General features: G+C 47.8%; 1 protein-coding gene across 1 annotated transcript in view; it reads right to left on the reverse strand.

Annotated features, from left to right (window-relative positions):
• CCDC146 (coiled-coil domain containing 146) overlaps positions 1-23,800 on the reverse strand; it is a 1,748,551-nt gene that overhangs the window by 104,911 nt on the left and 1,619,840 nt on the right. Inside the window, exon 19 of the mRNA XM_069628051.1 lies at positions 22,477-22,614. Within this exon, the coding sequence (XP_069484152.1) occupies positions 22,477-22,614 (138 nt within the window). The remainder of the gene's footprint in view (positions 1-22,476; positions 22,615-23,800) is intronic.

Below are 23,800 nucleotides of genomic sequence, written 5' to 3' on the forward strand. Positions count from 1 at the left end.
TCCGGCCAAGGTAGCCAAAACGGAGCCCCTTCATCAGATTGCCTTCGACGGCCCACCACAGAAGGACCTGGGCGACCGAGGGCGGCACCTGAACGGGGTCCGACATCCTGCCGGAGGATTGTGACCACTGCCTCTTGAGAGCCCACTGCAGAGATCTCATCTGCAGTCGAGCCTCTGACACCAGAAGAATGCAGGATGCCATGAAGCGGAGCAACCTCAAGAACTCGAACGCCGGGAGACTCTGGGCATGTTGAAACTTGTGCACCATCTGCAGAATGTGATGAGCCCTCACCTGGGGAGGGAAACAATGCCCCAGGGATGTGTCGAGCACTGCTCCGATGTACTGGAGCCGCTGTGTTGGCGTCAAGTGGGACTTCTTTAAGTTGAGGGAGAAGCCCAGCCTGTGAAGGGAGTGGCAGGTGACTGAAAGATGATCCAGGACTTGCTCGGGAGAGCAGAGCCTCGAGAGAGTCCCTCGACGGACATGGCGCCGATGGCGTCGACGTCTTCTTCGAAGACCTCACAGGCTCCGACGGTCTCGAGGGCGTCGAGGACCGGGACCTGGCGCGGGCATTACTAGAGCGATCCACCTTGTCCGATCGGGACCTCGAAGGCGCCCGATCGCGCCGGCCACCCGAGCCCGAAGGCGTGCGAGCGGTGGCCCTAGTACGTTCCCTGCCGGCTTCTTTTGAAGGCGCAGACGGAAGGGAGCCCTGCGACTGAAAAATCGGCATCATGTCTGTGCGAAAGGCATCCCATTCAGCAGGAGTAGAGTGCTTGTTGGGACAAGCAACCCGCCGACGGGCGGTGTCCTCGGACGAGGACGGGGAAGGCAACCGGTGACGGCGCTTCCGCGATTGACTCGAAGAGGCAGAGGAATGGCGGGACCCACTCTGGGACCGAGACCCCCTGGATTTACGCCGACGATGCGGAGAGTCGCCTCTCGAATCGTCAGTCGAAAGCCCAGAGGATTTCGACTTTCAGGGCTTGGAAACCCTACCGTCAGAAAGCTTCTTCTTCCATTCTCGCTAGGCCTTCGACGTAAGCAACTGGCAACCGTCACAGTCATCCATGGCGTGGTCCTCACCGAGGCACCAGAGGCAGGCATTGTGCGGGTCCGTCAGCGACATCTTGGAACCGCAGTCCTGACACTTCTTGAAACCCGGCCGTGGGGTGGAAGAAGACGAAGACATGACTTCACAAACAACAAGTTCGATAGAACCAATAGAAACTCAGAAGAACCGAGGGGCGCCGAGATCTCAGAAGAAAACACGTTCGAGGAAAAAACGGAACTGAAGCTACGGGCGTTGTGCGTCCTACTTATAACATCCAGTGACGTCGGCTCGACAGAGGCCCTCTAGGACAGCGTATCGACGCAGAAGATTTTCCAAAGCAGCAGAGCTGTGGTGATTACCTGTCATAGATATGGAATACGTCGGAGGAACCAATCCCCTCGAAAACCATATAATGATCACAAACATTTTAGAAAATAGGGCTGATAGGGGCTCGATAAAGGCTGGACCAAATCAGTTTCTTATAACTCAATCCCCCCACACAGACTCAGAAATCTAAGACATCCACTTTATCCCAATAGCCCAGATCTCAGTACTCAACAGGGTTTGTTTTGCCAACTCATCTGCCATAAAAGACTTGAGACATGAACACGTCCCGGCAGGCACAGGCCCATGCTAGACCTAGGACAACTACACTAGAGAGACCATTGCCATCAGCAACCATGTCGGACTCGCCCATCCACCATGCACATGGGACATCAAGAGCACTCCATACACACCCACCAGGTGGGGACATGGGACTTGAAGCATGCCTGAATGAGCCCCACTGAACAGTCATCATAAGAAAAAAATCAAAGACAGACAGGACCTCCTGATTTTATGAATGCTATCAATCTAGTACTCCCCCTCCAACCACTCCAACCTGTTTCCATTTGCTACCTTCCACAGCATACACAGATCGCCATACACACTCCCTAAGACCTGCTAGCACCCTCACCACCTCACTAAGTCTATCAGAGCCACGAAGAGCTCTATGTGCATGAAAAAGCAACTCTTCTACCCCTACAACACACACCCCTAAAGTTCAATACCAGCGCCCTCCTAGTATAACTGTATTATTATGTAAGGCACATGGAACCAAGAAAATAGCAAGATCTCAGTATTAGGTTTCAGAATTGTATTTGGGTAATATTTACAGAGGGGGTCACTTGAAAATATATGCAATTTTTTTCAAAGTAAAGATGTTAGTATGTTTCTCCTTAATTCGCAGTGGGTCCTCTCCAACCCTGGAGGTCTCAAAATGCCCTCCTCAATCCTTCTGGGTTCTTAGACCCTGCCACACTTGGGTTAAATTCAACAATCTCTGCCAGGTCCTTTCTATCTGAAAGAGTTCTCTCCACCGCTGTTGGTAAAGCCCTGTTAAATAAGGGTTCTTGTACTCAGACCTGAGATTTAATTATGTGTGGAATTTCCAGTATCTGAACTGCAAGACTGTCTAGCCTTGAGTCAGCAAGTGAAGTCTCTGCAGTGACAGCCAAGGAAAGAGATAACCCTTTAGGGCTAATCTCTCCTGGGCCCATCCCGATTTCTCTTTCTCTAACCTCTGTGATCCTGTTCACGCCTTCCGGACCTGAACCTTCTCTGGTTCCTCCCTCTCTCGATATGGTCCTGCCTAATGCTGACCTCCACCCCTCTCTCCCCCGCTGACAAAGAAATAAGTTACTTACCTGTAACTCCTGTTCTCCAGCATTGGCATCTTTCATAGTCACATGCTGTCTGAATATTCCTAGTCCTCAGGCAGGAAATACTCAGCCACATTAAAGTAGCTTCATTTGAACTGCAATCACTTTAGTGTTCTCCCAATATCGTTTTGGGTCATTAAACCCTGTGCCAATAGGCAGCACCTCCTATCCCCTGGAAGCCATCTCAAGATTTGCCTAACGCACATGATAGTGCCAAAACAAGTCAAGATGAGCCGCATGCAGTTTATGCGGGAGGGTTGCATGTTAATCTATGAAAGATACCAATGCCGGAGAACCACTCCCTCCTCTCTTCTCACCTTGGTCCTCTTGGCACTCTGACAGCACCTCTCCCAGCCCTGCCAACCTCATTCACGAACATCCGTCCGATGAAACAAGTGTCAGCTGTGCCCTTCGCATCTACCTTTATTCCCCCTTCTTCTCCCACTACAGACTCTACCTTTGACTGCTTTCAGCAACCTCCATCTTGCCATTAAAAATACCCTTGACATTCTTGCCCATTCATGAGCATCCACCTGAAACATGCCGCCAAGCATATGACCTGGTATGACCCCGAACTTGCAGCCCTGAAACGCAAGCGCAGAGCTGCGGAACAGAAGTGGCTGACCTCAGGCTCACCCTTTAACAAACTGGCCTGTCACCTGCAGCAAAGGCAATTCAGACTCTCCATCCGCACCAAGAAAAGGGCCCACATTCAGGCTTGTGTCTCTGGTGCATCCAACAACACGGCTGAACTCTTTCAAATCAGCAGGGAACTAGCCAACCCTTCCACAGTCTCCTCCTCACCTCTTCCCTCCCAGACTCTCTGTAATGCATTGGCCACACACTTCACTGCAAAAACTCAGGACATCCTGAGCAACCTTGCGTCCCTCTCTTCCTCCCCCACCACCTGCTTCCTATGGCCCATATAGCCCCCATCCTCCCTTTGCCTTTCTCTCCTATCATACCCGATGAGGTCACCGCAGTTGTCCGCTCCATGAAGTTCTCCTACAAACAGGTTCCCCCTGCTCTTCTAGAACCATAAAGGGCAATATTGGCTCTCTTGCCCCTGCACTTGCTGATTTCTGCAACAACTCTTTTGCTACTGGATCTTTCCCCTCCTCCCTCTTGCATCCCCTCCTGAAAAAACCTTTTGCAGACCCCTCTTGTCCAGCCAACTACTGCCCCATATCTATCACCCCTTTCCTTCATCCTTGAAAAACTCTTGGAGAAGCTTGTCTTCCCCAACTGACCCAGCACACTGAACTTATTGGTTGCCTCCACAACCATCAATCTCGATTCCAAGCATCCAGAGGCACGGAAACTGCTCTCCTGAACACCCATGAGAAACTGCTCGCATCCCTTGATTCCAACTCTCCAGCTGTTCTCATTCTACTTGATCTCTCCTCTGAATTTGATATGGTCAACCACTCCATCCTCATAAAACAGCTCCACGACACCCTAGGTATCTCGGAGCGGCCACTGGACTGGCTGATCTCCTTCCTCAATGACCGCCCATCCCAGGTCATTCTGGGTTCTTTCGCCTCCCCAACCTCTATCTCCACCTGCGGTGTCACCCAGGACTCCAACTTCTCTCCCTGGCTCTTTAACACCTATCTTGCCCCGCTTGCACACCTCATCTCCACCTTCTCCTCTAATTCCAGTGTTACGCAGATGACACACAACTCTTCATCAAACTTCCCTCTGACCCCTCTCCTTACTTCCTCCAACATTCCTATCTGCCACCTAGTACTGGTGCACTTACAACAACCTTTGCCTCAACGCCAGCAAGACTGAGAGCCTTCCTATTGGGACACTTGCTCCGCTTTCTTCCCCTCACTCTGGTCATCTTCTATGGGCTCTCCCCCTGCTCCTTCACCCGAAGCCAGAAACGTGGGAATCATCTTCAGCTCCTTTCTTTCTATCCTTCCTCCCTACCATTCTGGGCATTGCCAAGATGGCCCACTTTCAACAATTCTTCTTTTCCTCACTTTCCCCCAGAAGCTCAATGTCTCGAGAGCTCCTGCTCTATCTAGGCTAGACTACTGCAATAGCCTTTTCCTTAATCTACCCTCTTTGTCTCTAGGACTCCTCCAGCTAATATAGAATAGGGCTACAAGATGTATCCTTGGCCTCAAGCCCAGGGACTGCATCTCTCCAGCCCTAAAACTCTCCACTGGCTCCCGGTTGCTGCAAAGATAAAATCCCTCCACATCATCCATAAGGCTGTCTGGGGCCAGGGACCATGCTATCTACAACTTGCTCTCACTAAATACTCTCCCTCCAGATCATTACATTCCCCCGGCACCAACTCTGTGTGTCAAGTGCTTCACTAAACAGCGAGATGGTGACCGATCTCTTGCCTCGGCAGGCTCCATCCTAAGAAACATTCTGTCCCTTCCTCTTCGTCTTGAGCCAGATCTTCTCAAATTCCAGAAGCTCCTCAAGACTTTCCTTTTCACCTCCTACTTCCCTTCCTCCCTCTTCTGTTAAAGCCCACTTTTGCTGAGATTGGGGATCAGGGCCGTTATGTATCCTCCAGGGTCCTGGCCTCCCACACCCAATTGCCTTCAGCCTCCGCCCGCTCCCAGCACTTGCCTTAGCGCCTACTGGCCTATGCCTATGCACTTACCTATCTATTGACAGATGACCACTCACCTAGGCACTTACAGCTGCTAATTTCCTAGCACTTCCCTCCTGGCACACCTTGCACTTATCCCCCCAACCCTCCTATTTCTCTCTGCACGAGCATGTTCTGAATGCTCACAAGGCCTAGTAAGTCCACCTCTATCTTTCATTGTTCTATTTGATTTGCATTCCCATGTTCCCTCCCTGCTGCCCTGTGGGCGCTTTGAAATACAATTTACTTGATGTATGACATACAAATGCACAATAAATAAATAAACAGGAGTTACAGGTAAGCAACGTATTCTTTCTCCAGCATAGGATCTTTAATAGATTCCGATATATATCCAATGCCAAATTCTGAAGGCTCACCTTCAGGAACATTACCTTAGCTTAGGCGTACAGATGCTGAAGGACACCATCTGGTGAAGGCGTGAACAGACATCCACGTTCCTGCCCTGCAGAAGTCTATCAGAGGAACAGCAGAGAGGAGGGCTGTGGTAGAAGAGACAGCCCTTGTGGAAAGAGCCTTAGGCCGACTGGGTAGCAGCCTGTTGACCAGTTGATGACAAAATGAAATGCAAGTTGTAAGTCTTCGGGAGATGGAGAACTTGGACAATCTGTTGCTTAAACCACAAACAGTTGTGAGGACTTTTGGAAAGGTTTGGTACGGGCCATATAGTACTTCAGCGCTCTCATGACACCTAGAGAGTGGAGCCAGCACTCAACAGGCATGGAAGGAGAGCCGAAGAACACTAACCTCTTTAAAGACTCATTGAGGTGAAACAATGAGGGCAAGTTAGGCATGAAAATAGGGTTTAACCTCAGCGAGGCCTTGGATTTGTGGAAGACAAGATAAGGAGGCTTGACGGAGATCACCTGGATTTTGCCAACAAAGTAATGGTGACCAAGAAAGCGGTCTTCCATGGCAGGAACTTGATGTCTGTCTTATGTAAAGACTCAAAAGGATGTCCCATCAATTTAGAGAGCACAATGTTGAGTTCCTGAACTAGTGGAAAAGCACAAAACGGGCCCAAGTCCATTCTTTAATGAGTCGATAAGGCCACAAAGAAGGCGTAGTAGGAATACAAGTTAAGAGGGAGATGGCGGCCAAGTGGATCTTGATAGAGGCGTGGGCCAGCCCACTGCACACCAAGGAGAGTAGATTAGGTGGAATTAGTTGCAGCTGGTGTTAGGCAGAAACCTGTGCAGATCCCTCTGGGACCACTGCAAAAGATTTAAGACTACAGGTGTTTGGCAGTAAACCCACTTGGTAGCAGTCTGTACCACACAGATTCACTTGGTAGCTGTGGCTGAGCAGTCAGACTTCCCTCAAGAAGAGTTAGGCAGTATACAGAGTATTCACAATAGGTCAGAAGAACACAGTAGAACAAGTAAACACTGACCAGAGCTTGGTGTAAAAGAAATATAATTATGTATTTAAAACCACATCTAGTAAAACACACAGGCACTAATGTTAAGCAGTTAAAAAACACGGTCACTAAAAGATATACACTAAAAGATATACACTCCCTTAAAAGAATATTAGACAATTCTTAAGTAAAGCCCCACTTATTTTCAGACAGCGGTGAGCGCTTAACGCAGATGGCACTCTAATAATCTGTTTTAAAAGGTAGAGAAAAGCAGAGTATAATTTGAAACAGATCCCAACACTTTCACAAGAACACAACAAGAGAGGAAGGCAAAGTAAAACCGTGAAGTTAGAGTTCAGAAGGCCGGATCTACTTTAAGAGGATCAGAACGAAATGTGTCCAAGGTCACACGGTTGCAGTGCACAAAAGTCTTGAAAGGGTTAAAAAAAAGAGTTGGACCAAAGAAAGGGACCAGTTAGATGGTCAAGGCGGCCAGCCCAGTCCAGAAGGTTAAGGGATTATTATTACCTTGTAGCAATCTTTAGAAAGGGAGGCCTGGCGGACACGGTACCTTAAAGTGGTGAGAATACTCCAGCGGGGGCAGTTGTTCCTGGCAGCGGGAGAAGAGAGGATCTCGTCGGGGAGGAAGACAGGAGTCCGTTGCACTGCCAGGGAAGAAACCAGCCGCGGAGTTCTCGGGTAAAAGGAGCGGTCCTTTTATTCGCGGTCCAGTGGTAAGTGGCTATCCGGTTGCCGGGGTGCTTGGCACAGGCAATTCGACCACAAGACGTCCTGGGATGCGAGGAAAAGAAGTAAACTGGTTGTGCCCACCAGTCAGGGGAAGAAGCCTCTCCAGCCGGGAGATCTTCTCTGTCGTCGGGAAGTGGTGAGTCGGTTCCGCAGGGCTCCACCGGTGGTGTCGTCGTGGTAGGTCGGCTCAGCTTCTCCCTCGTCGGATTCTCAGGTCCTGTGGCGACTTCTGAAGTTCCAGTCCCCAAAGCCCTGCAGCACACCCCCATTCACTCAGCTCAGCTGTCAATCAAACATGCTAAGTGGTGAGCCGGCCGGCTCACCAATTGGGCCAATCACACAAGAGTGTGACTTGAGTTACCAAGGTAACTCAGTCCAGGGTGCCTAAACCCCCTCTCACACCCCCTGTTGTGCCCAGACAGAGTGGCACCACTTTTGGAGGTTTCTGTGGAGAAGCCCGCCAAAAAGTGGAACAAAGGGCTCGATTTGGGTTGGAGTCACAGAAGAGAACACAAACGCCATTTTAGAATCGAGTCCTGGCAAAAAATACCAACCGGCGAATTAATATTAATTAAATAAACCGGCGGTGTGTTCGAGGCTATGAGAATTAAATAATTAAAGTTGGTAGCCTCAAACAATGGGAAAATCCCATAGGGATATATACGTGGTCGAATATAAAAAGTAGTATCCACGGCCACCAGCCAAAACTCGATCAGGGGGGACGGAGACGTGCCCCCTCCACTAACAGACCCCGGGGCAATTCGAATTGCCCCGACCAGTACGTCCACAATATGATGGTTTGTACCGGTTTCTGTTAATAATTTGGGACTAGTAAAGCCAATGGTGACTTTACATTCCCTGGGAGACAGTAGTCAGTCCCAGGGTATGGAGTCTATGGTGGGGTGTCACTATGACACCCCTGTGTCACTGCACGGAGGGTGCTGTGTAACACACATAGTAAAAACACATGAGACCCTATGGAGTAAAGGACCCCATAGTCCATAAAACACATTAACAGTCAAAGGAACACCATAAATCACGTCCAAGAGTGGGAGAAAAAGAGTCTCACTCTTGGCAGGAGAAAAAAAACAAACTCCAGAAATCCAGCAAAGCTGCTGGGGGACTCACTAGGTTAGGAAATTCAGCCTAAAGAGAGAATTCTCCCTAACAGCTGGAATCAGAAGGGGTCCACTTCGTGATTAGCACGCCAAACTGAAAAAGGTCTCCACCATTTTATTGCTATTGTAGCAGGAGGTAAGAGCAGGGGCCCTTGCCTTGGCCAAGATGTCCCTGCAATCCTGGGGCATATCAACATGGCTGAACTCTAAGAGAAGCAGGAGGTATACCGTCAGGTTGAGCAAGGCCTGGTTGTGATGGAGGAACGGTCCCTTGTTTCTGGACAGAAGGTTGTAAGTGTGTGCAAGCGTGATGGGTGGGGCGATGAAAAAGCGAGGAGTTCCAAAAACCAAAACTGCTTCGGCCATGCGGGGTCCACCAGAATAAGTTTGCAATGCTGTTGTTTGAAAACAGACAGGATGCGGGCAAATAGGTCTATATCTGGTGTCCGCCATATCTGGAAGAGCTTTGGCAATGGAGAAGCTCCCACCCGTGGCAGGAGCACACTTCCTTGCAGAGGGAATCAGCAATTGAGTTGTGGATGACTGGTAGATGGAACGGAAACAGGAACATCCTGTGAGAAAGGGCCCATTTCCACATGACTTGTGCTTTGGCAGACAAATCCGAGAAGGTTGTCACCTCTCCTAAAGGGGAGCCACCCCCTTTGGGAATAGGGAGGTGAGCCTTCTATGCTTAGAATCCCCTAGGGGACAGGGTAAGCAGGATCCCTCTGGAGGTGACTCCCCTTTAGGGGAGAAGGGAATACCAGAGAGCGACTTAAGTCACCATCCCTCCCCTCTCCTGATGCAAACACATTTATGGGGTATGCAGGAACTAGGATGTTTGAGAACCCTTTAACAGTGACTGGCTGAGTTTCTGACCCAACCTTCATTTCATCCTCTACAGGGAGAACAGCAGAACTACGGAAAAACCAGCCCCCTGAAGTCACAACAAGCAAGGAACCAATCAGGAAGGAGTAGCCACTCAGCCTGCAGATTAAAATGATGCTGCTGTGCACAATGAGAGGAGAGACGCCTAGAGACGGCATGCTAGACGTGACATTGCATCCAGAGTTTTGCACTAGGAGAGTTCAAAGATGGCTGGCAGGGGAAAAACCAGAGCTGGCGAGTGACAACTCGAGCGAAAACAGAAGACCTTAACAGACCGAGGCAGAGCCTGGAGAAGGAACCGCCCATAAGATCCCAGACGGAGCCAGCAGGAAGCCGGAATAGACACCCACCGCCACAGAGTCCAGTTGAGGAGTCGTGTAAGGGGCTCCTTGGAAAGACAAGAGGTAGTTGGCCAACATAGACATCGCAGGGAGCACCGCTCATCAGATACATGTGTGCGGTGGCTTCCGAGGAACAGGAGGCTGGCGGCCAGGCCAGTGGAAGGCACCCCAGAGTAGGGAGAAAGAGGGGAAAAGAATCATGAGTGGAAAAAGAGGAAGCAAGCCCTAGAGAAGGTGCGTGAGAAAGGGAAACGCTCCAGAGTACAGTGAGATTGAGAACATGTTCAGAAAAGTAGGGGTCTCCATCTGCCCGTCTTTTCTGCTCCATATTGGCTCCAGCCTAAGCCTACAAGTGCCCTGTGCCTAATATGACTTTGGGGACAGTATACATAGAGGCATTGCACTCAGTGACCTTAGTTCCACCCTTTTTCCCTAGCACTCTAATGCTGAGGAACTCCAGAAGCAAGTACACCTTGCTTCTGGAGTTCCTCAGCATTAGAGTGCTATCTGCCAAGAGGGGCAGGACAGAGGAGGAATCCTTGGGAGGAACATCCATCAAAAAGACTATTACTGAGAAATATGGAATTTGTTTTTCTAATGGATTCCTTCCTCCAATGGATTTCTCATCTTTGATAGACTCCAAAAACAGTACAATGACCTGGAGGAGGGAGGATAGTAAGGACACTGTTAGGAATGATTTCCATTTATGGGTAATTTTCCCTCCAGTTGTGAACCCCCCAACTTTTTGCTGTTGTCTGACCATTATAGCTTGACTTTTGCCAGTGGAGCCCAGCCTTCTTCTGTACTCCGTTGGGCTTTTGCTAATTTTGTTATGGGGAAACTGACATGTCCTTAAGACTGCCAGTACTGGGAGACTTTGTTTCCCTTAGTCTTTCACTTTATTGCTATTCTTTATTAACATTTTATCAGTGCACAAAGTACCTTACAGTACAGTGTGCTGGGGACCCTTTTTCGTTTTAAGGCCCTAGACACCCTCGAAGGATTTTTTGTGACTGTACAAGTGTGCCCTGGACAGAGCCGGTGGCAGTTGTTACTTTTTATGTATTTTCCACTCTTTTCTATGGTCCGTACAGCATTTACTGCGATTGGCCCAGGACAGTGGCCAGTGTCTAAACCGGCCATGCCACGAGGTCTTTTGTTCTGTCCTTAGGCCATCTTGTCCCTTTGCCTTCCCCAGGTCGAGCAGACCTGGGAATATCCTTACTTCGTCATGCAGACTCCCACGCAAACCGAAGCTTTCGTGGGCTTCTGCATGCCTTGTGTGTGTGTGGGCCCAGGATGTTGGCTGGAGCTGTCTAGTTCCAAACCACATCCTGGGTGCCAGGATGACTGGTGTGCTGGGATGACTGGGACGACCGTGGTCCATGATTGGTCCACATCTGCGATGGCTGTATGTGAGCAGATTTCTTATTAGTTTCTCTTTGTTTTGGCGCAAAGGAGATTTTGGATAAGAGAAGGCATCTTACACCCATTTCAGGTCGATCCTCTGAGTTCACACCCAACTTATTTCAAAAAGGGTAGCAGGTGCTCCTCTCCAGAATGAACATGGCATGATAACACCAAACTTAGTAAAGGAGCCAAGTATCCTGAAACGAAAAAACAGCTCAGTGGAACCGCTGGTGACTAACTGGAAGGTTTGGTACCCTGACACAGCTGTTGTCCCATCAGACCCCGTTTGTGTGCTTCGACCAACTATTCCCGCCACCTCCTGCTTATCCTGTAAGCAAGCCTTTCCGGAAGTGTTCCTGACCGCCCAGTAAACTGACCAGCTCGTACAGGACCTTTGCCCTGGAACCGCCATTGTCTCTAGTTTCGACTTGAGCCTTTGGAGACTGTAAGGCACACTCCCGCCGAGTTTCGTACACCTAGCATTCCTAGGTCTGGAATTAGGAGAGTACGCCTGAACTCGAGCATACGCAGTCACTGTGTCACCCAGCTGTGGTGACAAACATTGTGGGTGCCTTGCTGCTGTGCCCCCCTGTGCCCTCAGACTCGCTGCATTGGAACTGGCCTTATGCCTTCACCAGGAGTGGAGAAATCGCCACTGTCCCGCCACGGAATCGATTCTGGAACGCAGCCCCTGAAAGTCGCAGAGCCGCGCAACTGCAGGATTTGAACCTGCGACCGATCTGGACTGCCTAAGTTTGGTCTGCAGTGCGCTGAGGGTCGGTAAGTACTTGCATCCCTTATCGGTGGCCCCTGGTGCATCCATAGACTTTTACGCACAAGTGTCCCCTGAGGGCCACTCTTCTTTATCAAGGTAACCTGCACTACCAAGCTATTCCCAATTATTGGATCCTGTTCTACCCTCTTGGGGAGACCCTTCCCGAGTAGTGGGAACTTGTTCTTCACTGCCTCACCAACCTTCCTGAGTCGCTACAGCCCCTTGAAGTGACCCTGTTTTGAACTTAACCGCACAACCGCGTGCCGCAGCAGCGAATGTACTTTCGAACTCAAGGCTGCACTCATCTTAGGGACTGGTCTGCCTCTTAGCTACGGTTTGAATTGTGAAGGACTGCCTGCAAGATATTCGCACTGTGTGACGCCTTTCTTTGCAGGTTATGGATCTGTACTGTGTAATATCCCATTAGGCCATTGGTTACTGTGTATATGTTTAATGGTTAGTGTTGTGTTGATTTTGTTAATACTGCTGAATTTTTACTTTGTGTTTGACTTAGAAAGCCTTTAATAAATACACATGTGTATTTTTAATATATACACACCTGACAGAGTAATGTGTGGTGTTGTTTACTGTGTGTGCTCATTGTGGGCTTTTGATCACCCTCACCCCTCCTGAGAGCAAGTCTTGACCGCCACCATTGCTACCTTGATTGGTCTGACTTGTCCAGAAGATTACCCTATTCCAAGAAACTATGCTGGCCTTCTGAACCTCTGCCCACAAGGTCAGAGTTCAGAAATCCATCTTAACAGACACCACCTAAACCAGAAAACTCTGAAGGACAGCTCTGCCAAAAGGAGTGTCCTGACTAGACATAGAAGCCAAGCAATAATTCTTAGCGAATGTGCTCTTTCTTTATCAGCTTTGATGGTCTCTAGGGTTTCATCTACTTTCTTCCCAAACAAATCGATGCCATCAAATGGCATACCAACAACTTTGGACTGGACTTCTGGCTGGAGATTGGTGGCTTCAAGCCAACCTTGACGTCGTAACACTGCATCGCTACCTATCTGGTGGAATCCTGTATCTGCGATGTCGACAGCAATAGCGATGGCATGATCTGATGCCACTTTCTCCTCATGCAGCAGTGCGAGTGCTTCATCCCGTTTAACATCCAGAAGAAAATCAATGATCGGCCCCAGCTTGAACCAACCTCCCCGGTCATAGTGGGAGAGGATTGCCTGTGAATTAGCTGCTTTGATGGTGGTAGCGGCTGTAGAAATTACCCTCTTGCCGAAAGCATCTAGTTGTTTGATTTCCTGGTCTGGAGGTACCATGCAAGGGGAGCTCTTCCCGGGGGCAGCTGAGACCACTGAATCCGGGCACGGCTGTGTGCGTAGACATTTGGATGCAGAATCTGGGACCTTGTTCTTCTTCTCAAAGCGATCCTTCTTGGGCAGCCCCGAGAATGGTATCCTCATTACCAGAATGCTGTCCTCCCAGAAGTCTTCTAGCACTGGGATGGCTATCGTCGACTTTCTAGTGGATTCCCACCCTCTGATAAAGGAATCCCTCTTTTTTCTGCTCCTCTGGGAGGAGATCAAAGAGCTCTGCTGCTCACGACACGAGGGCAGAAAAGGAGCCAATCTCATATGGAGGTATATTTCTTGTAGTTAGATCTGGTGGCTCAACGTCACCTAGCACCAGATCCTCAAACTCGCCTGTAGAGCGAATATGTGGAGAACCAACTGTTGGATAGCCGTCATCAGTGCCTGTATCTGTGAGGGTGATGGCAGCAAAAGTGGAGTCCCTGGAGCGGTTCCGAAGGGTGGTGGAGCCAACCCTTCCTTTGCAGCAAACTCACAGGGCTGTGCTGGAAAAGGCAACAGTGGAGTTAGGAGTCGTCGTTGGAGTTCAGAAACCAGTGTCTGTAGAGTGGACAGATGTCCACAGACGCGTCCCCTGATCCTGAGGGCGTAGGAGCTACAAGAGCCTGGGGGCCCCCCTGGAAAGTATGGACACTGGAGAAGATTGAACCGATCATTGCTTAGGAAGGGAAGGATCTTGCTTCAGAGCTGGTGGTGTAATGTCCTTCCTCCTCGTTGGAGAATGCCTACTTCGGTGCCTCTATGTCAGATTCAGCACCTTGCTGTAACAGTCGACAGGAGGGGCCATGGCCAGACAGGGGAGTGCAGGCAGTCCATATGGAGCCAGTGAAAACAGTGGCTGAGCATGAGTAGGCCTGGGGAGGTAAGACAATGCTGACAGACATCCCTGTCCACAGCAACTCCCTTTGGAAAAGAGGGGATTAAGTGCCTCTGAGCAGGTGTCGTGGAAGAAGATGATGTACTTGGTGTCGAGGTAGGTCTAGATGACGAGGCAGTTGGCATAGTGTGTTTAGACATAGATGATGATTTGTTCACCAACTAGGTGGTCGATGGGAATGAAGTAATGGATTGGATCATCAACGAGATGGTCAATGGAGTTGTCAGCGGGATGATGGGTGTTGTCATTGACGAAGAGGACTTGGACTGATCATGAGCCATCAATGGGGTCATTGATGAGGATGGCGTAGAAGGAGGGACTGTAATCGACGAGCGTCTCTTCTCCGAAGAGTGCTTAGATGAGGAAGCTGCCAACTAAGGCATTTTCGGCGCTGCTGTGGTCAACGACGTGACCGCTGGCATGGATGAAGACATCAACAACATCGTTGACGACAGAGCAGCCTGAGCTTGTGATCCATGCCCCTTTTTCACCATCTTCCAACAGGAAGATTCTTCATGGGACTTCGACCTCTTTGATGAGGGAGTGTGCTTTAGGGGTCTCCTGTGCCTGGCAGAGGCATAACTACGGACACAGTCAAAGTCAGAGGCCCTGGCACCTTCATCCAACCAGGCCACTAACCTCTTGTGGCGGTCTTTGGAGGTTTTGGATGAAAATGACTGGCAGATTGTACAGTTGTTTGAAGTCGTGGTCCGGGTACAGATAGTAGAGACATTGCTCATGAAGATCCTCAAAGTACACGTTCTTTAGGTGACAAGTCGAGCAAGCCTTAAATAGGCTTTTCTTTCTCGGGTCTGTCTTGCTGTCGACAGACTCCTGAAGGCCTCAAAACGGGACGGAAAAAATACAGCAACTCTGGAGGGGATGCAATGGGCCAGACGTTCACACCACCCGGCAGGAAGCGACACAGCAGCAAACCAGATAATAATATGGGAAAAACTAATCAAAAATAGACAAAGTCGTCGAATATCTGAACAGAGATTTCTCAAGACGATAAAAAATCTGAAGATGCCCATCAGGGGAGACACTAAGGGGATCTGTCTAATTGGCTGTGGGTAGTATAACTCAAAAATGACTCTTATAGAGCACTAAAGTGACAAGCAGTTTAGAAATGTAATGGTAAACTGCTTTAATGTTACTGAGAATTCCCAGCCTGATGACAGGCAATATTCAGGAGCATGTGAATCCATGAAAGATCCAGTGCTTGAGAATGTTATGCATATCTCTTGCAGATCTTGAAACAGCAGGCACTGTGCAGAGCAGAACATGAAACAGCTGGAGCTGTACAGAGCAGAACTGAACATGATTTGCCCCGTGAATCTTGGCTATATGTTCTATGGTGATGAAAAAATGAACCCCTGTAAAGATGTCCGGGATCAAACTCTTCAAATGTTGATAATTAGTGAAGACTCTATGGGGGAGATCAAGCATCAAATGTAAAGCAGAGCCCCCTCACAAGAATATGGGAGAAGCCATTTGGGAAGTAGCCCTCCAAAACCTCCTTAGAGACATCCAGTGAGTACAAGTAACCGAACAAACTCAAGAGGATGGCAAGTTACTGTTTTATTAACAATGTACTAAAACAGGGAGGTTACAACGAACATCAACGGGCGTACGCTCAGTCAATGATTTCCACAAATAATACACTTCATATACTTCATTATGCGTCAGAGTGACGTCATACTACATGGCAACAGTAAAATAAAACTATCAGGGGTCGGGATTGGTTAAGGGAGACATCTAAATATACAATCATATAGGAGCTAGGATTGTTATTGGCTGTCCTTTATCAAGTGGACAACTGATGCCTATCTCTTCAAACATGTCACTTCAGAAACACTAGTTACGCCATGTTTCATTGGTTTCTCCAGCTACAAAGGTCCTTCATTATATGGACTAATACAATTGGTTTGGCATGCTTGTGCCATGTCTGGAACATTCAGTTCATTTAGCAGCACGTAAACCAAGACCCAGGTGCAGGGAGATAGGACATGAAGCTACCTCATCACCCAATTAGCCCAGCATCTCTCATCACCCATGCCTTCTGCCATGAAATTGTCTTTGTACTTGGCCTTGCAGAGTATTCTCGTCCTGAGAATGCACAGGAGTGAGGGCACTCGCTATCGTGTCTGGTACTCCATGTTCAAACTCTATTTCCATCCTTAATTCACGTGACAATAGACCACAATTTGGTTCATTCAGCAGCCTTTTAAATGCTTTAAATGGATTAAACTTGGAATCCCTTTTGTTCTTCTTGCACCTTAACGTGAAATGATTCATCTTCCTCACATTTTTTCTTCTTCGGGGTAGATAACTGACCTCGATTTCTAGGATCTTGACTTCAGGCCAGACAGCCTCACCACGCAGCTTCAGCAACCTGTTATTCTACTGCGACACAGCTTTTCATTCTCCTTTCATGGGTTTTGGCTTATTATTTCATGATACCAATTGTTCAGCTTCTGTACAATGGCAGCTTCGACCTGCATTCTATTTACTACTCATACTAGCCTATACAATGACTTGATCTATCTTGCGTTTCAGCGTGTGTACATTCTTCATGTTTCTGATTTCTGCAGAGCTATTCTATTGTGTATTTTTCTTTATTACACTTTTAAGGTTCACTTAATTCTTGACTTCGTTATTTCTTCTCTAGGATACATCATCTTCATTCAGTATCTCCGGACGTTGTTCACACTTTCTTGCGACATCATCTGTCTGTTTTCTTTGTTCGTTCTCATATTTCTTCAGGGATCTCTTCCTGCAGGCCGTCATTACCTCGTGGATACATTCGATACAGTTGTCTCAATGGATATTTTCCTCCAAATACGCACTGCGGTATTGGTATGATAGCTGGTGTCAGACAAGGTACGGTCTCATGTCTCCAATACAGGGGAGGTAGGGGGTAGGATCTCCTGCGGATGTATATGTCTGCTCCTCTAAATGCTCCTCCAACAGCTAAGCTTGATGAGATAGCATTTCCCGGTCATGTGCCTCTGTGACTCTTGCATTACATAGCGTTATTAGACCTGTTCAGTTGTCCCCCTGCAGTTCCCCTACAGCCTCTTGCCACTCTGCTCCTTCCCCTTAAAAAGGCTAATTTTCTGACTAAAGATTCAGAAAGACACACCAGAAGAAAAGGCCAGCACTGCAAGACCCTCAGAGTCCTCAGCCCAATAACACAGCTTGAGACTTCTAAGACTGCCTCAGTGGTTCCATTTCTAAACTGCCAGGGCTCTATTGAATCCATCCGAAGGGCTCCCCGTCAACAAATGGGCTCTCCCGTTTCTGATATCTGAGAACCAGTTGGCAGCTCTAAGGACTTCACATGGGGGTAAAGGGAGTTCCTGCACCCTATCCTGGATATAAAGCCCATCAGGGAGGAGAGCACCACAACAGCTCAGAATGTGCAGCGGCCCATGATTATAAATTAGGGCACTCTCCCTCTCTTCCGTACCCCAGTGAGGAAAAGAGGAGCCGAGGGCCCTCGAAGGTGGGGAGCACTAGGGAACTCTCTGGTGATAATGTCAGAAGCCTCCTTCAGCACCCCGCCACCATCCTGCCTCTGCTACCTGCAGTCGCTCTGAGACCAGGGCTTCTTAATGGCCGCTCTCCTCATTTAATGTGGCACAGGGAGCTGCATCAGCGCCTCCCTCACCAGCCCCCTCAAGCAGTGGGGCACTTAATCCTGATTGTCCCGGTGGCATGGCAAAGACATGCCAGGGAAACACACCTCGCAGGTAGAACCATCTTGCCAGCGCTGCTCAGCTCTCTTTCTGCCGGCGAGGCTCAATGCCCTGATCTCAGTTCTCATAGACTTACTCAGCTCATGCTCCAGGACATCATAAACCTGGGGGAGCCTGACACCTGCTTCAGGAGTGGGGGGCCCCAGAGCCAACCACCTCATTCAATAGGGTGGGTCGCAAAATAGTTTGCTGGGCTCAACACTGCAAGGCACCCAGGCCAGCAGTGGCCCCCCCTTGCTTACATTTATAATGGGGCTCTGTTTGAGCCTTTGGAGGTTGCTCAACCAGAAGGTGATTTTCTAGTTTGCCATCACTTCCCAGCAACAGATGACTGAGCACCAGGTTATTTCTGTCAAATCTCCTTACAAAGGAGAATGTGACTTTAAGGGTTTGTCTTTTCCTTCTTGTCAAGGTCATGACAGGCACAGAAGGAAGGACAAGCAGCTCTATGTCAGCTTTGCCAGTGCTCGGTTTAGTAGGCCTGTTACTAAGCAATCCTCCTCTGTATATTTCTGATTGCTACAATCTGTCCAACAGGGAAGTGACAGCAGCTTAAGGCCTCATTCAACTAGAAGTCTGGGCCCTTCATCTCCTTTACATCAGTCAGTAACCTAGGTGGGTGCCGCTGCACACATTCAGCAAGCACAAATGTCTGGATTCTTCATCAGATCAGAACGCCTACTCTGGTCATGATTTGCTCAAGAAATTCCTGGTCCATGTGATGGTTCCTCACTCTTCTTCCTCCTTCAGGATTTGTACTGCAGTTGGTGACTTTCTAAGATGAAGAATACGTGGGAAGTGGGATCCATTACAAGGACATATTATTTACCTTCATTAATGTTAGTCCTAATGGATCCCCACCCTTCCCGTTCCCCTGCAGATTGCTCATTGTCCTCTGAGCATACCCCTCATTATGGATAGCTTGTAACCTGTGGTAGTTCTGGTTTTCCTCAGCCCCTGAGTGCAGGGAAAAGTGGGTGAATGGTCATGGGGCATAGCCAGATCCATACATACCACCCATGAATTGAACTCCCCAGAATAATTTGCTGAGCAGAGCTGGTGGCTGAAAAATATCTGAATGCAGACCTATAACTGGAGTACTTTTCTAAATGAAGAATATGTAAGAGGAAGGACTAAATCATCAGAATAAATAATACTGAAGGTATGTCATTTGTTCATCTATTATCCGGCAAGTCCCCTGTTTATAGCCCATACGACCACTGGAGCAAGAATCCACAGGCAACAGCTATGAACAATTCTCTATGGTTTATACTTGAGCCAATGGTTCAGGAACTTACTTGCTCTGGCTGAGTTAAATGCATCTTTGGTTTACTTGATCCTATGATGTGTGAAGAATCTGATGATGTCATCACTCCTTTCCCAGAGGTAGCAGCTTCCCATGGGGCCAGGGGACGGCAGCCGTTACCTGATCCTGGTGGTGGCTATATGAGGGAGGACCACATCGGGGATGCGATCCTAAGGGGCGATGAGCTGGCATCATCGGATGAAAACACATATCCCCCTTTCCCTTTTAGGGATATCCCCTCCATTTCTCATGCATTTATGGCATACTGTGATAGTCCCCTTCACCCACCCATAAAACCTACTTATAACATCTTTCAATATTGTGTGAATAGAATTTCCAAGGACTGCCTATCATCGCCATGTATATAGAAACACTGGGACGGGGAGGCTGAATGGAGCAATGAGGATCGGTGAAGCCGAGAAGCCGAGGAAACGCTCTACTGGTTGCGAGCGCAGGATTGGTGCCAGGACATTTAAAAACCCCGACCAGCATGGAGAAGAGAGACGCTGTCTGGAGAAGCTTCATCCTCTCAGTGCTGACCGAGGGACTGCCGAGCCCCATAGAAGACTGTGGAGCCTGGCGGCTTGGGGAGATGGCGCAAGGAGAAGGTAGATTGGAGTGGATTTGCCGTGCTGAGACAGTAGCAGGAACAGAAGAGAAGTCTTCCTGCCGGCCACGGGAACTGAGAAGCAGTACCAGCTCTGCCTGAACACTGAGAAGGGCTCAGCAGCAGAGGGGGAGCAGCGAAGGATGTGGAAGCCGCTCTGCGAAACCAGTGAGCCTGTGAGGCGGCGACAGGACACTGCAGCGCTGCTTCACCTTTCCTGCGGGAGGACCAGAGAACGCCACAAAAAGCCAGTAAGTCCCAAGGAGGGAAGCTGGGACACTGGGGCGCTTCAGCAACCCTATCAAGAACCAGTGAAGTGAATTAAATGGATCTGAAACCCAATATATGAAAAGGAATAATAACAGAAGTCAAGTTTTCAAGTGTATATAGTGAACTGTACAAGAACGTCCTGGAAGGAGAATATACCAAGCAGGGTCAAGTTTGCAAGTCTGTTAAGTGAACCACATGAGGAAGTCCTAGCAGGAGAGTACACCAGGCAAAGACAAGCTTGTGAGTCAAATTACATTGAATGTGCAGAAGAACTTGGCAGGGGAGTAGACCAGGTGTTCTGGGAGGCTGGCACCTGCATCCAAGTTGTTTTGTTGAACAAGGAAGACTCATGCCCTTAGGATTTTGAATTGTTTGAAAGGACAAGGTTAAGGGAGACATTTCCGTAGGAGTGGAGTGCAATACCAAGAGGATGGAGTTATCCTCTTGGGCTTTAAAGAACTGTGATTGTCTTGTCGATCAGTTGTATTGGTGAAACGAAACCTGGGGAAGGGAGACATTTCCTGGAACTGTGAACACTATCCATTGGGAAGTTTTGTCTTGGAATTACATCTTTCTATTGAACTTGAACATTTGTGCACTTTTCAAGGCCAAAGAAATTACACTTAGCACCTCAGAGTTACTTTTAGAATGTGAGGGCTAGAATATGATTTCAGACAAAGGACATTTTGCTTTGGACATCTTGACACAGGACAGACCCTTAGTTTTGGTTGTAGTAGGGAAATACCTCCTAGAGTAGGGACAGTGAGGCATTTTCCAACCCCTTTATTATTTTGAATAAAGGTTTGTAACCATAATCACGAGTTCTCTGTGTCCAGGTCTCATTCCTGGCTCCTAACAGGCATATTAGATTTTGTATAATTTAATTGGAATTTTTGTTCTTTCCTGATCCCTGCTGTTGTTTCTTTTACTCAGTGACAATCAAAACAATTCACTAACAAATAAAAGCCCTTGCAGAAGAGGTCCCTACAAGAAATTAGTCACAGCATTTCAGCTGCTATGCCTACCATTGAACCAATATACACAGAAACAAACCATGTGTTGAACATGTGACTTTGGAGCATAATGCAAAAGACATGGAAGGTGTGGAGTGAGGTTAAATGTTGCTATGAGAAACAATCATCCATTTGTGATTTACATTTACTGTTCAGCCGACTGAGTTTTAATGTTGTATCAGTCCTACTGAATGTCATGCTTGCACCAGAAGCTGTACCTACTGGTGTTTTTGGAATGCGCCTTACCTTTTCTCCTGAACAATTGAGCATAGTAATCGATCCTGGTTCCACTCCCCTGCACACATGGTACTCACTCATAGTTCTTGTATTGCCTTCAGGTGGGACTACTTCCTCCTATCAGCATTAGAATCTATTTGCCCATTACAGAGGCAACTGCAGCCCTAGAGAATAAGGTGGAAAACGCTGGGTCTTGCAAATAATTCCCAGAGAAGCATGTTGAGAGAGGCTTTTTTCTCACAATGCCCATGCTATCCCCCATAACACTACAGGCAGGTGCCATAATTGGCTCACAGTCAATGGTGATAGAAATACACTTAGAGGGCATGAGGCATCCAGCGTCCTGATTAGGAGGTGCCCATAGTTTCATCTTGTTCTTAGAACATGGGCATTCCTGGGCTAGGAAGTGAGTAGGGGTATGACCACCCCTCTGCTAAAAGATTGGGTTCAACCAATCAGGAAAACCTATTGCTCCTTGTTCCCATTTCATTTGATGAACACCCTAACTGATTAAATAGGTATCCAAACTTCCATCATTACAACATCCGTTTGAAATGTTGGCGATCTGACAAGGCCAAATGGCAACATGTAGTGCACAACTAAATAAATGCATATTCATCAAGTATCAACATGCAATAATACCCTTTCTTCCAACGGGCACATTACTCTTAAGCGAGTAAAGGCTTGAGATGCTTTGAAAACCACTTATTAAGTAATCATTCATGTTGCTCTTGGACAGCAACAAAGTTAGTTACCTATGTTTTCTAACACCTACTGTTGGCTTTTGGATTGATAATAATTAGTTCTCTCTAAAATGCAATGCTCCACTGAAAAAAGTACTCCAGAATCTAGCAAGCACAATAACCTTGGGTTGCTGCCAGAATAATCATATTTTGTGTCATAAGTTTCATTTATTTTCAGTTTTTGTATCATCAATCTCTTTGCAACCATTTTATCAAATACATTGCTTTTCAAGAACACAATGAAGCAAGTTCAAAGGGGTTAGGCAACTGAAACTAGATCGACTCACCTTTTTAGCTAGCAAAAGTGTGTCCTGCTTTCCGTTCTCAGCTTTTTTGCGGATTCTGTCTGCAAGTCTTGAAACGTGTTCATAGATGAAGTCTTTCTCCAATAACTGCTCCTCTTTTTCTGCAAGACTCAGTTCCAACTGTTTCAAATAATTACATTAAATATTGTTTTAAAAGTTCACATTCATTTTTGCCCAAGTTTAGAATATATGGAGTTTGAGCTCATAAATATACAGTAAAACCTGTGGTCAATATCACTGTTAAGCAAGATGCAGGCCTTGCTTCGGAAGAGTTACTTTCTGACTGTGATGTGAGCAATTCAATCTGTAAACTTGACAATAACAAGAAGGTGAAATTACTTACCGTAATGTTCTTTCTATGGATTCTTCTCCTTCAGATACCTGATCGGACAGATATCCTCTTCCAGCTTTAGCTGTTCGGAAAAAACGTCAACAGGGGGCGTAGCAGACTTTGACTCAGCCGTTGATCGTCGATGCGCCTTGACTTGTTGCTCGATCGTCGGCTCCGGACATGACGTTGTGCGTCGTATATATATACTGCGTCACTAAGCCCCCTACCTCAGATCCCACCTTTTTTCCCCCCAAGCTCAGTCCCTGCAGAGGAAAACCAATTAGACAAAGAATGGCCAGCCAGCCAAAGGATTAGAAAAACAAGGATCCCAGTCTGGATATTCAGAATCTCAGACACATTTTTGTCTTTTTTTTTTTTAAAGAGAGAGGACGAGAAATGACTTACCATAATGTTCTTTCTATGGATTTTTCTCCAGCAGATTCCTAATCTGATAGATGTTCCCTCCTGCTTCGCTGCTTTTGGAACATTTTCGACAGGGGTCATAGCAGACCTCGACCTGGCTGTCAACCATCGATACGTCTTGCTCGGCGTCTGGTCGTCGGCTCCGGACGTGACGTCAGGCGTCGTATAAAACCATGTCACTACACCCCAACCTCAGTTCCCCTCCACCCCGAGCACCACACGTTGCATAGGAAAACCGAGAACAAACGGGCTAGTGAGCCCTTAAAAAGAAAGTAACTATAGACCTCCGGAGGAGGAACAATTGAACAAACACTACAAGTAGCGTTAGAAAATCTTTGTTTTAAAAAACTGTTGCAGGAAGACAGAAAACAGACACAGAGGACCATCACCAAGTCAACTTGAAAGAGAAGATCTGCGCTAACTACCGACTTTATGAGCGGGGATGAATGGGAGGGGTGAGGAGGAATCTGCGGGAAAAGAATCAATAGAAAGAACATTACGGTAAGTAATTTCTCCTTCAATGGATTGCCTTTCTTCTGCAGATTCCTCATC

The sequence above is a fragment of the Ambystoma mexicanum genome, chromosome 12 (genome assembly GCF_040938575.1).
Source record: "Ambystoma mexicanum isolate Mex_15411 chromosome 12, UKY_AmexF1_1, whole genome shotgun sequence".
Lineage (NCBI taxonomy): Eukaryota > Metazoa > Chordata > Amphibia > Caudata > Ambystomatidae > Ambystoma > Ambystoma mexicanum.